The sequence below is a fragment of the Mizuhopecten yessoensis genome, unplaced genomic scaffold (assembly GCF_002113885.1).
Source record: "Mizuhopecten yessoensis strain PY_sf001 unplaced genomic scaffold, ASM211388v2 scaffold10987, whole genome shotgun sequence".
Classification (NCBI taxonomy): domain Eukaryota; kingdom Metazoa; phylum Mollusca; class Bivalvia; order Pectinida; family Pectinidae; genus Mizuhopecten; species Mizuhopecten yessoensis.
In genome coordinates, this window is record NW_018408821.1 from 321,318 (window position 1) to 339,396 (window position 18,079).

At 34.3% G+C, this 18,079-nt stretch overlaps 1 protein-coding gene across 1 annotated transcript in view; it reads right to left on the reverse strand.

Moving 5' to 3' along the window:
* Positions 1-8,588, reverse strand: part of LOC110464411 (collagen alpha-1(I) chain-like) — a 69,280-nt gene extending 60,692 nt beyond the window's left edge. The window contains exon 1 of the mRNA XM_021519612.1: positions 8,063-8,588. Coding sequence (XP_021375287.1) covers positions 8,063-8,177 — 115 coding nt within the window. The 5' untranslated portion in view covers positions 8,178-8,588. The remainder of the gene's footprint in view (positions 1-8,062) is intronic.
* Positions 8,589-18,079: the final 9,491 nt, after the last annotated feature.

Consider the following 18,079-nt stretch of genomic DNA (forward strand, 5'->3'; position numbering starts at 1 on the left):
GGCACAGCCCCCCCCCCTCGCCCCCTACCCCCGGTCACATAATACTGACAAAGGGTGAACCAGTTGTTGTCATTACCATTACCCTAAATGCTGAATGGACCCTAAAGGCTGAACGGTAAGTAGGGAAGAACAACAGCCATTTTAAAAGATTTTGATCCTTTAGGCCCTTCACAATCTAAGGCATGGAAAACATGTCTTTACTTAAGATTGGCACTAACGTTTCATGGGTCTACATGTCATAATGACATCCGTAGCATTTCTTCAACATTGATTGAATCATTGAATCATCTCGGTTAGAAAACTCGGCTTAGATATTCATTTGCCGACAATAAGAGACTATTTTGAAAATCCTGATTCACAGAACATGTTTGGGAGTAAGCACATGTATTGTGAGGTATAAATACTATTAGCAGCAGAGACTGGTATGTTACTATCGAGGAAAGGAAAGTTAAGGAGGGTGACATTGGAAGTTTTGTCAAATTGTCTGGTATCAAGCGTACTATTGTTGTCGTATTTTTTGGAGAATTTGAAGATGTGAAGTTGTCCTTCATTTTAAGTTCTGGTTGATGAAGGTAAGCAGTACTCTTTAAGTTTTGTATTCAAAGACAAACATCATAAATCTTAATGTGCAATTAAAGGATCCGGCTAGCATATCATCTACGTTCATTTAGCGCCAGTATTGAATAAATTCAGCTTCAAAAATACCAAAATCAAATCGATCTCAAATTGGACAGAGACCACTTTGGTCATAATTGGTACACAGATAGCGTATTGAAATATGTTTCAATCAAATCAACAAAAAACTGTTGCCGATCGAGAAATTGATAATACAAATGTCATACTTTCTGATTTGATTCTTGCGAGCAGTTTAATGTTTAGCAAAAATTATAGTATTTGTAATGTATATGAACTATTTGTATAGATATACAAAATCTTTGAGAGATGATTTAAGTTTGGGATGAAGAATTGAAGAATACAATATAAAGATGTCGAAAGTTTTGTCATTGTCCCTTATCATGCATCACGTTCATAGCGCTAGTTTACTTATGTGGTATACGCTTTATTTACCGGATGATAAAACAAAAAACAAAAACAAAAAACAAAAAATGCAAAAACAAAAAACCCACCGCAATACCAGAAATACGGCATGTCAGGCGTACCAATTATTTCACCATTTTGCAATTAAATATCCTTAATCTTCCAATTAAAAAAAAATACTAACAAATAAACAAACGCAAGAACAAATGACAGGAAGACAAATACACATTATATTTTTTAAATAGATAAAACAAGATATTATCAAATAAAACAAGATTCGAATATAAATAACACGAATTTTAAAGCATATCACACGTTTTACAAATAAGACTCAAATTCTACTCTTTGAAGATTTAGTGCGTTAATCAAGCATATGTTTTATAATAATATAAATATCAATATTAAGAACTTAAATTAATTTCATATTCAATGTCTTTTTTCAATTTTAGGCTTTTCATCTGATCAGTTTACAAATAACATTTAGATACAGTGACAGACAATGTAAAAATGCGAAAAATATGCAAGGTAGTACATATAGTTTATCATTACGTCATAGTCGTTCTTAAATGAGTGACGTCGTGTATATATTTACTTAACATAGATACTTTAATTGATTAGTAAAACATACTAATACTCAATAAATCACAAGGTGTGCAAATATTGCAACGTTTGACACGCTATTTAGGAGTACAATAAAGATGTGACCTGTGACAAAACACCCAATCATTGTTCACCGCATGTTGACAATAAAGACAATATAATACCTACAGTAAATTGAACTTCACGTTCACTTTTCTCGTAGTAAATATCAGTAAAAGGAACCACTGCATGCGCTTGTTGTCAAATGGTAGACTAAACAGCAATTAGGGTTACAGACATCTGTGCAGTGCTTTGCCTATATAGCTAATGCCTTTTGTTTTATAGATAAGTAATCAACTGCACTAATAAGAATTTTAATGAACCAGGGTTTTGTGTGTCTTCATACGCTGCAGGTGCATTCTGAGGCTCTACGTATCTCTTAGGAAACTGTAGACCGAGACATCGGTCTTTTATGCATGACATTTTGCATTTGACCAAATGATAAGGGTGGATGTAACAAAGAAATGTGGGCCTAAAGAGGTTGTAGTGTAGTCTAAAGCACTATCATCCACCAACTCTTCCTTTGTTTTAATAATTAGGACAATTTGTAACAAATGTTACAGTTGTATAGTACCTACAGACTCGTGGACTCCGGTTTTGGAAACCTGTTCAGCTTAACATTATTAAGTGCAAAATCTTAATCTAGTAGAAATTACAGGTACAGGCGTTAAAAAGGCTTTCTGTAGGTTGATAATATAAAACACATTTGCAGACTTTCATTTTATTTCTCAAAATTTCAATTTTTAAAATTTGCATTGATGACTTGTAAAGCTTGCCAGACTTTGAATAACTGGCCCCTGTTGTGTACCTTTCAATCCAGGAAATATACAATTGCTCAAGTCATGATAAACATTTAAATTATTAGATGATGATGGCGACCGTTACATTTTGACAGTGTAGATTTAGACAACTCTGGTAGAAAGCCTTGGCGACGTATGTTTTATTGACTAATAAGGTGCATTAATTCATGAAAATCCTTGAATTGAAAGGCGACCTTATATAAGCATGTTTGAAACAATGTATGAGAAATATAGGGATCGTTATTTTTTATAAACGATTTAATTCGATTTTTTCAGTACTCCTCTTAATTTTGAAATTCATAACTTTAAGGGGTATTACGCACGTGCCCCTCTATTTGTACAGTAATTTAGACAATTTGGGTTTCGAACATTTTTGACCCTTACATCACCAATGAGCCCTAAAAGGACCATGATGTAATGTAATTCCTGTTTGACACCACTGTATTTATTGGCATATTGTAACGGTGCAATCACCTGTGTGTGTGTTAATTCCATCTTTTAAGCAAAGACGATGTTGATTCAACGACCAAAATATTAAAATGCTTATTCTTAAAACAATATTATGATAATTCCTAATCTTTGGCTATGTTGAAGCGTGAAGAATATCCATTATTATTTAAAATAGCCTTTTGACTCTTCCACTGTGTATAACGTCATATACCCCATGCTTATCTCAAATATGTTGCAAATCTGTCGTTTCTGCCTTAATCTAGCAAAGACAAAATCACGCCTTGCAGTCATTATCTGTTACTGAACTGTATATTGTTAAACGTATCCTATTACCAAGATAATACTCTTAGAATGATATTATCAGCATAACAGTTTGTCTGATTGGCAACATGTTGTTGATATTTTTGCAATAATATTTCAGCAATTTATGGGGTCTCCGTGTAAAGCCTTCCTGTCTCCTATTGTGCCCTTCTTTTATCGATTTTGAACTCGAAATATGGTTTTACTGACTCTTTAGTACTCGCTTTTTTCTCCAAAAGCTTATCTGTTATGTATTGATATTAAGTGGAATTTTACAAGGAATAATTAACATTTTATATGTATATTATAATTAGCGCTATGCATATAAAATTGGTCCTCTTCTTGCGCTTTAATTTGTCTATATCGTAATTCTAGTCACCTTATTAATAAACACAACAGGTAAATATTGAAGATCTTAATTTCAGTATAACGTTTTTTTCTTTTACTCGATGGTAACAATATTATGTTTTCCTTTCTCTTTTGATATCTTCTGTTTTTGTTGTTGTCGCTGTTTTTACATGGAGATAATTAACCCTGGTTCATTTATCAATTAATTTCCTTTTTGCCGCCATTAATTAAGGATTTTCGTCTTGATACAAAATGAAATGATTCCAGCAATGACTTGATATTAAACCATCTAACATATAATTACAAGTCTGACGAGTGACGAATGACTATTTTTTGTTGACATTACATAAGAGTTATTGTTACCTATATAGGTAATATGTAAGTGTCTAAGTATGATACAATAAAAGTGTTTAACATTTGCGAATTCAAAAACAATGTTTTGTACTTTGCAAGTCACAAGAGGTAATGCAAGAGCACTTCTTATTCCAATTTGTGTTAGGTGATATCATGACTTAGCGCAGCACTTAACGCTGAACGCCTAGCTACACCTCAGCAATCCACATGTTATAATACAGAATAAATAACAATGCAGTTCCGTTACACAAATCAACAAACACATGTGGTCAGCCTTTCAGGACTTTTGATTTCGGTGGTTATGTGTTATATATAGACTTGAATAGTGATATTGACCTCTTCTCAGTTAAAATTGTTTCTGAGGTTTACAATTATATTACATATTCACCTCAACACAAGTTCATAACTAAAACTTAGTCACACCATATCATTTACTACTTTATATGTCAAATGACAAGGAAGAGAATAAAACAAATAATAGTTTAAGTTTTAAAGTTAACAAAGTTTGAACAACCGGTGATTTCTGTTTGTCAACAGGTTGGTTTTAAAATTTTGAGTCAAACGATAGCATACTTTGGGACGAGGCAAATTTATTTTTAGATTATTACATGTTTACCATGTGAAAGAACACATTTATTAATACATGATAATTACAAAAATTATGTATGTAGATGTACGTGTTTGTGAAAAAAGCTTAATAAAACGTTGATTTTTCAGAAAATGCAAATGATGAAAACATTTTTATTTCGAAGCGACTACAATACGTTAAAACAATCGACTGAACCAATGACATAGCTATAAGCTTCACATAACACCACTGTCATATGATAAATGCACACTATAGTAAGTGTACGTAATGTATAAAGTAAATGAAGTGAATTCCATAAGTTCCAAAATTTAGAGAAACATATGATGTTCTTAACATCCGGAAGTCAAACAAATCTTACACATATGCACAACACTTACTGTGCAAAACCATAAACGTCATTATCTGATGCAGGCACTGCGGCCATGATGGATGCCACGTGCTTTGTTATCTACATGTGACCTAGTTATTTTGAGGTCGTTTGCCCGGGAAGACCTCGTTCAACTATACTGTATCAAGTTACTGGCGAATGTCTACAGAACTACGATAGTAAACTATCTGATGCCTCAGTACCATCAGATGTATAAGTTCAACAATGGTGTATGGAACAATGAACGTCCGAAGAATGTTGTAATGGTGATGTCTTTAATTGGTAGGGGTCTTTCTAAGGTAAAAAAAAAAACAATCTTCACTTTGAAAAGTAAAATCTGGCTAGCCAATGTGTACTGAACAAATTGCTGTAATTGTCCATGAAGACAAACCACCAACACTAATATTACTGATAAGAAGCAGACCAGCTCAGTGTAATTACTTTTGGACTGGACCCATTATTTATGGCCATGGAAGGTGTTTTTTTTTTATAGTTTAGCTAGTACAAATAATACATGACTGTACATTATAATTGACACCAACAATTTGCGTTACAAAACTTTGCAGAACACGAAACGTTTGTCAGGATTTTGAATAACGTTTATTTCATTATAATTTTCGTACAACGCCCCCATGTTTGCATATCCAAGCGAAAATTAATTAAACGCTTTAATAACATACGGCGTGTTATACTATATAATCATGCTGAAGTCTGGCCTTCTCCCTTATTGAAGAACACCCCTTATAAAACACGGCCTCACGAGTCATACAAAACGCTGACAGCGTGAAATTTAAGTCAGTTACAACAAGCTACAATTCTCCATAAACTCGCGCAACTTCAGAAGTGTAAGATTTATATGGGTTTTCTACTGGTTATCTCGTGTCTTATCGCCACGGTAGCAAGAGAGGAGAGCTACTTTACGACGGCATGTCAGCAAACTCGCCGGTCGACCTGAGTTCTCCTGATTGTTTTAACCCTATAATTAATGGCACCACTCAATAGTACATCAAACTCGACCGAGATAATTAAACAAACATATATACATAGAGGATAACATATAACATCAAATTGCTTGAACTTGCATTTTCACAATTTGTAATTATATTTAAGTTTATACAGTTTAATTTAACGATAAATGAAAAAATGTACTGGTTTAATAGTCAAGAAAGACGATCAAAGATTTTTTATATAACTTCACTTAAGTAATGATGGGCGTATATAGATCTACATTAGCATATTTCTAGCAACCTTTAAATATAAAGGCCGCACAAATGTCGGGCTATAACGTTTTTGTTCTATTTTGTTAGTTGTATTGAAGGTTGATGGAAGGGACCCTTATGCGGAAGAACAAAATGTCCAGATGGATTGGTCGTTGCGAAACTATAATTTGGTTATTAATTGGGAGATCTTACATCTGTAATTTTTCCCGATCGGACATGACCACCACAGCCTTTAAATGGTGGAGTATAGTTGAGGTTGATATATGGGGGCGCTTGTATAATGCTCTCCTTGTTTGAGGAGCAAAATTGGCATTTTAGCTAGATGACTGATCTCGACATACCTCTAATAATGGGTGAGATATTCAAGGGAGTTATATTGGTCCGATATTGTTTTTTCTTAGAGGAAGTAAAAAAAAATATGAATATTTGTGTACGATTTGAAAATGGCTGCCATGTCCTATAATTGGCCAACATATTTACGGCTATAACCAGAGTATTATTTGTCCAACTTTATTCTTACATGGCTGGCGCAATACACAGTGGGTAAACATCACATCCAAGGACCGATTTCAAAATTGTTCAGTTTTCAGGATAACAGCCACGGAGTTCTATATTGATACCCCGAATACACTTATTTCTACCTTAGAGAAAACACACGCGAGGGGGTCAGGGATGATTACTTAGGGGGAGTGGGACACATTTAGAACTGTCTTACACTCCTGTTCTCATCGTATGGATCAATCGCTTAACATTGAATTTGAGAAATAATGCAAAGTTATATAAGGTTTTAAAGGTGATCATTCTGTATACAGAGAAATGCAGTTGTTAGCAATGACTATTTACAAGTACAACATCCATATAATTGTTTTTATGAAGGATATGACTAGTAATACCATAACCAATGTCAAGGTCATGCATGGGAGGAAAAAGTAAAATACAGTTTTGTGCATGACTACTTTGAGAAAAATGCACCATGATGTAAAACTAGGGTTCAAGCACTGAGTTTTAAATTGTCGACGTGGCCAAAACTTATTTTCAAATACTGACTCTAACGTTGTTATGTTAACCTATTCTTAGACACATTTAAGGAAAAAATAACTATGTGCTTATTCTGAATAACAAACAATGTGATCATTGTGTACCATTGATCTGTAAGGGTCACATGGGTAATCAAACCTCCGATACGATTGCAAATTTTGTTGATCTTTGCAACTTTTCAGAAGTCGTTGAGTTTACACGTCATATCCGGTTTATTGAAAATGCTTAACTATCTACACAACTATTTTTGATAACTTGGCATTTACAGATTAATGTAAGCAGAACCATTATCTTGAAAAGCAGCTGTATATGAATGTTACCAATATTTCATTTTCTATCAAGGTCATTTAGAAACGCATGAAACCCAGACAAAAATTGTCCTACGTGTCTCAACCGATATGCAAAATGTCAATAGATTGGAAGTTTTAATTCGGCGTTCACTTTTAGCTTAAATTGTTAACACTTCATCCAATTCCTATTTGGACCCATACGTGATTTTAGATTATTTAATTGGTCCTAAAAATTAAAAACTAACGATATGTTGGTAAAAATATTGTAAGAAGAACTTTGTTAAATTAAAAGTATGTTTGCAATGAATATACTTAATCTAACTTTATTTTTCCAATATCCTTTTCAAGAATTTAATTGTCCATTCTCCAATTTAAAATCGACTCAATAAAGGTGTATAGGATGGCATCAGTGCCGCATTGTAAAATAACGGTATAGATACACTTTAAAGTAGTCATTAGAATAATATACATAAGTGATATTTTGATACAATAATAATTACAGTATGAAAAAGAAATCTCATTCAATATTCACCACCTGGTGCCACGAAATAGTGTGACAACGATGCAAGATGGCGGTCGGTTTGTGATGTGGCGACTGTCGCAAGGTATTATGGGTATTGGCTACTCACCTGCATTCCCTTGAGCGGATGAAGGCACTGCAAAAAATAGCAGGATAGAAACGAGAGCTAATTCCATGTTTATACTAAACGTAGTCCTGGAAAAACTTTGTAAAGGTTTTCTCATTGTTTTGGAGTTCACATAAGATTTTCAAAAAAAAAGTGCTATTCTTGTCACCTCCGGCTATGTTTAGTGTCCTCGCACCATTTCTTCCTGTTCCAAATTTCCAGAAAGTCTTTTACAACGAAAAGACTTTCTTTTGCCACGTGTCACAAAATTTGTCAAACGTATCGGTTTTATAGTGACTACCGACTCTCGAACCCCGATCTGTAACGGTCGGAGCGAGCTACAGTAACCACTATACGAGTCTAGGACTAGGCGCCACCAACACTATACCAACAAAATCAGCTTTTCTCGTCCTGATGACGTAGTCAAAAATGTGTCAGTTTGCCTGTTTCAGTGGCTGAGTTTGCAGGCGGAGAGAGGGAGGGAAGCGGGGCAACCAGGCAGGCAGTCTCCTCACTCGTACACTCAAATCACTCATAAAATGTTAGGGAATACCCTGTAACGTTGATAAGCCGAAGCCTGGAGCAAGCTCTGTGGCCCCTGACCCCCCGCTCACATATTGGCAGACACCGTATCAGATCTTTTTACAAAATCTTATTTTTTTCTCTCCAATACCGTCTTCCATCGGCCCACTTTCTTTATAGATCGAGTTTCGGGTTTCTGTGCTTTAGAAGGAGTTTTCTAGAAGAGAAACACGTTAGAACCACAATTTAAATTTGAAGATGCAAATCGTGCAAACATGTAAAATGAATTCTCTAGAATGGAATTATATTATATATCATTAAAAAAAACTTGTAAATATAAATACGTGCACCAAATACGAGAGCCAATATTTTTGTTGTTGATGCTATTACTTTATTTCTTTCTTTTTCTAAAATATGTTCCTAAGTATCTTTGTTATTGGTATCTTTAAGTTGCTTTATCATTTGTTTTGATTGACATTAATAAAGTATATGGAATTTTTGTATACAAAGTATTGTAATTTTCACAGTAATGAACCATCCGATCTTAGCATTCGAAAGATCATAGCTTCATTTCTAAATATTCTGTATATTTTGGGGATAAAAAAACTAAATGAATTATATCACAATTTGACTGAGTTATTTTAATAAGCATGACAGGGCCGTGTATCAATGATATGAATAGATCCAGTAAGACACAATCATTCAATGAATACACATGAGTACCTGTTTAATGACAGTTCGATTAAAATGTATATTAGATATTTACAATATGAGTTTTAAAAATATGTTTTATTTTACTTATGTACAGAAAAGGACAAATGCATATTCATTTTTTCTTTATTGGAAAATGATTATTATTATTTTTTCACTTTTTGATATATTGGTATCGTTCGTACTAGCAGCCTATGTGTTTTTTGTCTTTGATGTAAGCCTATTTCAATCGCTGCGGATCTGTTTGCCTATTACAAGCGTTGTTAGCCTGACCAGACCATACACGGTACATATGATATTGGCAGTCTGTGTATGATCAGATCAACGTGCACAAGTGATGCTGCAACATCTCTGGTCTGCTTCCAACCCAGTCAGCAGTTCTATCAACAAGGCCAGTCATTGCCTGAAATTGTCTCTCGCAGCAAACGGGGACCGAAAATACCGTATATTTATGTTTATTTTTAAGCATGTTTTAAAGAATAAACTATTAATAGCTGTGAAAGTAGCAGCACCGGGATTTTGTGTAACCTAACAAGACTTGGAACATTGGTTGAATAAACTATCACAGTTCATCTGATTTAAGGATATGCAACCCTAAATCAAGCAAGTAGATATTCCAATCCGTACTTCTAATGCTTTTCATATGTAAAGAAACTGACAATACATTTGAGAACTTTGCACCTGTGAATTACTTCTATCCTCCCCTCTTCTTATGTCTCCTCCCCCTCCAACCCCTCAATTTTACCAAATAGTTAGTAGGACCTCGTGTGAAATGGAACAGAGAAATATTTGTGTTGTAGGTCAGGACATTCGATACTTTTTTTGGGAGTTGAAGCACTCTCTTACAGCTTCTGTACCATTTATCAGCTGATCCAAAGTAACACCAGTGTTCCCCGAACATCATGCAAGGTGGTCCGGCTTCATTAATACATCGAGGCTTATCTTTGTATGTCTGTACTGAAAAAGTGTTTCATACAAAAAATTATACTTTATGTGTCGTGATATTAAACATTATTTTTCTAACAACAAAAATCATCTTCATGCGAGTGCTTAACATTTCAAAATAATCTTATTGATAAAAAACAATAGGAAATTAATTCGGAAAAGTTACGACTGAATAAGAACAGATATTATTGTATAGCAATACCAAAATATAGAAAATAAAACTCTGAAAATTGCCTTTCTTAGCCTACCAACAATCCCGTAATCTACGATAGAGGAATATCTCCACGTCTGTAGAACGAGAGGGTGGGTGAATGACCCCCTACACAGAAACACACATAGCCTTGTTCAAACAGAGGCTCTATCTCTCCCCTGTGTAGAAGATACTGACACCACATTGGTTATATGGACGTTTTTATTTAAACGTTCGTCCGCGAAATGCATTTTATGTGTTTTATTTGTTTCTTGACTTTGGCCACGCCAGTTAAATAGTGTTCGGTGTTTTCATCAGGAACACGTGGTCTGTATGAATTCCCGCTGCATGCTGGGGTCATTCGTGGCCACTCTGGCAACATTTTATCTGCACAATAACATTAAATACTTATGTCTTATATGCTACAGCTTTTGTGTTATACTTCAAAATATTCGTGACACTTACTGCAGTTTTGGTCGTATCTACTTTAAAGTGAATATTGCATTTTATAAATTATGATAAATTTGGCTGACTTTGCATTTTATTTAATTGAAACAAGCCGTGCCGAACCCCAGTTGTTATAAAAGTGCTGACACTCGCTTGAGAGCCACAGGTCTATCCCTCACGACACGCCGTCCCACACTGACATCACGCGCGTACATTTCGTGTTAACATATCCTCTAACACTTAAAGGGACATATTTTCCAGATATTTGTCGGTCATAAATTATTGAGCGCACCGATTTATAACTTATAAACTCCCCAAAATGAAAAAAAAAACATTGTTTAAGCTTATTATTTGAAAACAAAATATCCAAATATTCTCAAAAAAGATAATTGTTCCTTGTAGACACCTATCTTGCGTCAATGTACATTAGCATCATCTGAAATTAAAGAAATCAACATGTATGAGAGGTTATTACTGAAAACAAAATGGAAAACATCAGATCAAATATCACTGGGAAATGTGACTTATTAGAAAAAAATGGTTGAAAATTGTCCGGATATGACAAACAAAATTGATTAATTATGAGCAGAGAAAAGCCTTAGTTTTAGCCATTTGTTAGCCCGATTTTGTTTATATCTAAGGTAGGAAAGACTTAAAAATATATTTGATCGTAAATAATCAACATACTGAATTAATTTATGCATTCATGCATTTATGATGACGTATATTTCTACAAGCTTTATATCTAATTCGGGAGCTCTTTAAGAAGTTATATAACCACATAACAGCTGTTTCCATCGATATCAGGAGTGTTGGAGGTGAGAAGGACGGGACAGGGAGGGGTCGAAGAATCTCGGGATTGGTTTGCCTTTTGAATATGAATTCAGTTGTGGTTTTCTCTCTCAAGGGTCTCACGTTAGATGTGTGCTGTTTGCTACATTGTGTATATGTGAATAACGTTTGCTGATATATAGGCTAGTTCATGGTTAAAACAAAGAAAATCGCTTTCTTCATGTGCATTATTCTTTTTAGAGAAATTGAACGAATGCCAAAACTTTCAAAGGACCTATTAAGGTAGTGGGACAAGAAATAATTAAGACAGATTCCATTTATGGGAGTTTCTTTACTTCACTTCGTTTTCTAGTGACTATTCTGATTATGGAATGGGTTGTATATTTTTTTATGATAGTTGTAACCACTGTAGCATCGAGGATGGTTGTCATGATATTTGAAAAAGCTTCAAGCGTTATAATCTACATAAAAAACAACTTATTTTTTGTTTGGAAAATATTAGTAATACTGCTTATTCCCCATCGACACATTCTAGAGACGAAGTAATGACCATTTATATATCATTTAATGCATCAATTATCAGTCCCTGTGGAAAAATGGAAGAACATCTAAATTGCATATTTTGTATAATAATCCATTGTTCAGCTAACACTCTCTACAAAACTCTAACCCTTATATGGAATGCGATATTAGACGGATTTTCAACTATTTATTTACGCAGTGTTACTACAATCACTTCATTCATATCTCAAAGAATTGTTATATCAATCGTTTCCGTTTGAATCCGGCAAACGTACATACAAATTAATAATATTCCACAGAAATGAAACGTTGATCAGATGACGCAGACACAAATATCTTGTAAATAGAAACACATAATTATTCTGTTAAAACATCGACTGGTAGCAAGAGTTACAGGTCACTGAGGACGATGTTGGATTTGGTTTATTTCTTTTGTTGTTGTTATAAACGTTCTTATTTAAATTGGTACTCTTTAATCGATTATTTCAATTGTTTGTATCATATTAATATCTCTTTTAGGTAGTAATTCTGTTATATATTGTCATACTGGAATAATACTTGTTGCATTGCGAATCCTCGTTTGCATTTGTATATTCATAAAAGTTTATCAGTGTCGTATTCATAATTCATTAAAGCATAAACATATTTTCATTTGCTCCATAAATAAATCTATATTTCGTGTTACTCTGCTTTGTTTCTGTAATTACAAAACATGTTTTATGACACGATGGAATCCTCAAATCTATACAATTACAATTATTTCGATTAATTGAGCATCGCAACAAGTACATAATGTATGTTTTGTGACATATTTTTTTTTAGTTTACCCAGGACAAAACCCGAACACAAGAGTCTATACATACGCACAGCATAGAGAGCATGGGATACACCACATTAAAAGGACAGGCATTCGGAACAAAAATTATGTTTGAGACAGATGTGTTAGGACTATTTACGGTACACGTATGTAAAAGTAACGATGCTTTTACAAGTGACGGGATGTGGAATTGATGTCCAGTTGAGATATAAGACGATAAGACATATTGTAGAAAGCGGTAACTATCGAACGTGTTTTCGTCATCGTCTTCATTTGACCCGCTGTAAAATATGGACATCAAAGAACTGTATACCGTGAAACTTTCAGCCAGTACAAATGCACGTTTTACGTATGGAAAAACACGTGTTACTGTTTATAATAAGACGACGCTAACATTTTGTATTTTCCATACCTTTATTTAACGCTTATATTTCCTCGCACTGACTACAATTTTCAAAGAACATGAATAATAATTAAGCGCAACGGCTTCATATCTGGTATAAATTCGATTATAATGCCAAATAATGAACATTTTGAAAATATTAACACCAAGAAAACAGAAGAAAAATCACTGGTCTTAAACCGCGTGTTTAAGAAAACGGTGTACATTTCTGTATATTTATCAAAATGGTAAACGTTAAAAAAACAATTTATCATAAATATGTCGTTGATGGAATAAATGTTCTTAAGAAAGTATACGATGCACAGTGAATGGTTTCGATCTTTTGTTGGCCTCGATTAAGTTTATCTTTTTTGTCGTTGTATTTCAGTAGATTATGTTGTTTTTCATATCAGCTATGATACGAACATATCACTGTGATCGTTTTTAAGAAATTTATGATATTTTAGTAAACATTTTTTCCATATACTAAATTAAAATTAATTATATTACCCTTTTAATTATCAATACTTTGGTGATTATCATTTATGTGTTCTTTCAGTCTTATTCTAAGTTTGTCTGTAACCATTGAAGTTTGTAAAGTTCCTTGTGTTAAGCATCTGTAGACCGCATCCATACTTTACATCAACCCCATGTAAATCAAGAAATGCTTACAAGGTATATATTTCGACTCCACACATAACCGCCTGTCATTGGAGAGAAGGAACACTCAAATTGATTACGTGGCATGCTGAGCTGGGCAAACGTACGAACTGTGACTAAGCAGTTTTTGTCCAAGCGTTTACATTTTTGGGAATATGAAATATTAAAGCTTTAGAAACATGGTTAGAAACATTTTCGCACCGGAAATAAGCAATCAACAAATATAAAGAACATGCAGTTGGTATCAGAAAATATACTCTTACATTCCCCTTTTATAAATGAATACCATTGCTAAAAATTAAAATATAATTTGCTTGCAGATTGAGTACGGCGGATGTTTAAAGCATAATGAATAAATGCTACCGTGGCAATGATATATGATATGAATCCTTGTTACATTTTAATCCATAAAAACAAAATCCTTTGCCAATTTTCTACACAATTAAATCCACTTCAGTGTGTCATACTCAACAAGAGATTAATAGACTGCATTCAATCAAGGGAATAATTTAGAGATGCATGAACAAAGGCCGGGCATATGTGCGTGCGACGACCTCCAATAAGACAAGTAAGGGAAGCAAGCCTTTATCAGACCATTCAACCTATACGTAGTTAATATGAGCTACGTCGTATGAGATTTGGAAATGTATGGAAGCCTCGACCGGTCACATACAGAATGATTCTCAACCACGTAGTAATATATTACAATGTGGTCGCTTACATTGCTTCATTAACATAGGACAATATTTAAATACGCACAAAAGCAGCAGTAATGTGATGTAAATGTGGAGAAAAAGCTTTCTGAAAAATGTCTTGAGGACATATTTACAAAGCATGAAAAGGTGGGGTCAACATTTGGCCCCCACTTCGATTTCCTTTATTCTTTTGCCATATGTAGAAACATAAAAATGATCAATAACTGCATAAATGATTATTCATAACNAACACTAACTTGTATTGAAACCTCTCACGCGGTAACACTGGTTATATTAAAATTTCTCACGCAAAAACACTAACTTGTATTGAAACCTCTCATGTTGTAAAACACTGGCTATATTAACATTTCTCACGCAGAAACACAACCCTGTATTGAAATTTCTCACGTGGTAACACTTGTTAGATTTACATTTCTCACGCGGAAACACTAAATTGTATTTAAACATTTCTCATGGAAAGTCTGGCTTAAAGTTTAACCTGGGGGGGGGGTAAGGTTTACTGGAATCAGCTTGTCTATCCGTCTATCTCTCAACTCATTCTAAAGTAGTGGACCAATTTCAACGAAAGTTTCCAGATATGTTAACTGACACCTCAAGTTGTGCATCCAGGTATTATTTTTTCATTCTGACCTTTTTCCCTCAAAGTTATTGCCTTCTGTTGAAAAACCCTTGAACGGCTATGTCCTTCAAAACTAAGGGGTCAATTTCAACGAAAGTTTCCAGATATGGTAACAACCATCTGATGGTGTGCATCCAGGAATTCTTTTTTCAATCTGACCATTTTTTTTACGGAGTAATGGCCCTTGAAAAACACTTGTCCAGACAACTCCTCCAAAACTATGGGGCCAATTTCAAAGGAAGTTTACAGGTATGGTAAATGCCCCCTGACATTGTGCATCCAAGAAGTATGTTTTAATTCCAACCCTTTAAAAAGGAGTTATGGCGTTATTCTTGACTCTTAAACTTCTGGGCCAATTTCATGAAAGCTTACAGATATGGTAATTACCCCCTGATGTTTTGCAACAGGGTAGTATTTGTTCATTTCGACCCTTTTAAGAAGTTATGGCCCTTTGTTAAAAATATTTGTCTTGATAACTCTTCCTAATTACTAGAACGATTTCAGCAAAAGTGGGTCATCTAGGCTAACAAGATGTGGTGTGAAAGTATGTTTTGGCATAGGGAGGGAGTACAAGAAGTATGTCAGTGACATATATACATATATAATTACTTGTGGGAGACAATGGATTAATTTGCAATGCTTTGTCTTAGTTAGCCTTTAGATTACAGTTCTGGTTTATATAGGAGCGGAGGTTTTAGGTAATCTTTGGCTTACAGTTCTAGTTATTATTTTTGTAGCCTTTTGACCATTCATCAAACAAAATATGAAGGGATATTACACTATTTTATATTGTTAACTCAACATTAGAACAAATAAAGCAAGGAAAGATACCCTTGTCTGACTCCCCATACAAAAAAATTATTTCGGCACATTTGGTTTTTGTGACCTTGAACAACCTTCTTACCAAATATCAACACCCAATGACATTTAGTCATGAAGAAACACAGGTTAAAGAAAAAGTGGAAAGAAAGCTATGTTTTTCTTTTTTTGAACCAAAAGTAGTATACGACAAATTTACCGGTTTTCATTTTTTTTTTGAAATTCCTGATGTTGAAAGATATTATTGGTAGCCAACATTTTAACAAGTAAGAAACATAGACTAATTTTAGAACTATATAAATTAACGTGTCAAAAATGGAAATGAAATTTCACACATTTTTCTGCTTAATTCTTAAATAAATAGAACAATTCTTTATTGAAATAGTGTAATATTCGGTATCAAAATAACAGTTGAAATACGTTGGACACGATGATGATATAATTTTATAGTCATTGTGCCATTTAAATGTTCTAGGAGGAATTATATTACTGCACCTTTAACACCAACACAGGTGTAAGTCAAGGAGGTCTCATTTATCATCAAATACATTCTGAAACTAACTGTTCCTGATTTAAGCTTCCTATACCCATACCTTTTTGGATTTATCTTGTTTTGAAATTCCAAGGGGGGGCCGACGCTAATGTTAAATCTCCATAGGCGTTGACCCTACCTTTAAATGAAGACGATATTTAACAAAAGCATTATTGGATTGGCAAGAGTGCTTGTCTGTTGGTAGGTCGTTAGTTTAGGTTTTAAGGTTCACATTCTGATCTGGTCCGTGTTTATGTCAAGCACAAACTAACACAATCACACAAAGATGGTGTACGGGATCTTTGGTGTGTGAATTAAAGCTTGATCTTGCCATTTTGCAGTCGATGTCATTACCAATATATGGCGTAAGTGTTGCTCAAGTAGCACTTTAATCATGAACACAACGCTGGAAATGAATTATGACCTGTACAAGCAGTTATTGTTTTATCACAAGATATGATGTTGTCTACCAATGACTTGTTCGTATATGTTGGAATGTACTAGCATACCCAATATGGCCTATGAAAGAAATAGTATGAATTAACCCATTTACACATTATGCAGTGCCATCTATCTACCGTTTAAGCATCAATACTTTAAGAATACAACCAATCTCTTCTATTCACTATGTATTCTCCAACTAAGTTTTCATAGTTTTAAAATAAAACTAAAGAAATTAAGTGTTATTTACATGTGCTAGACAGCTGGATTGACAGATCCTATTCACCTGACTGCCTATCTGGCGTACCGTCATGGATCGGTGCTATATCGCCTCCCACCAATCGGCTGAGCCCACGTACGAGACAGAGTTGCTCTGACGTTTACAGAACGTGTGGGAACCAACGTTCTGCCAATTGTGGATGTTAAGGAGGCTTACGCCATTGCATACCAGATGAAATTGTTTGAACCTGGTTTGCAGTTCTTGTGAGATGATGGCGTCATAGCACGGCGTTCGTCTTCAACATTTTCTTTAAGGATATTGGTTTTTCGTCTATACAGTAACCTCCCAATAATTCCTCTTTAGTTACAGCTGTAGCGTAAGGATGATGTATTGAGATCCGTGGTTCGAATCCAGGTCTAGCGCCGCCGAGTTTTTGTTTATTTCATCTTTATCTATTGGTTGATTTATTTCTTTTTTATAATTGTTTACTTTCAGAAATAATTTATCGAAGTGATAGTCAAACCGTCGGTGCTAAGTTCAAATGTATTGTTACAGTTTTGAACAGTGGTTCAGGAACCCTTAAAAGCACCCGCTTTCAAAACTATAAGGCTTAGGATAACATTTTTATGTAGCTTGCAAGACCATAAAAACTGTTCAAATTAATAAACATAACCAACATTTAAGA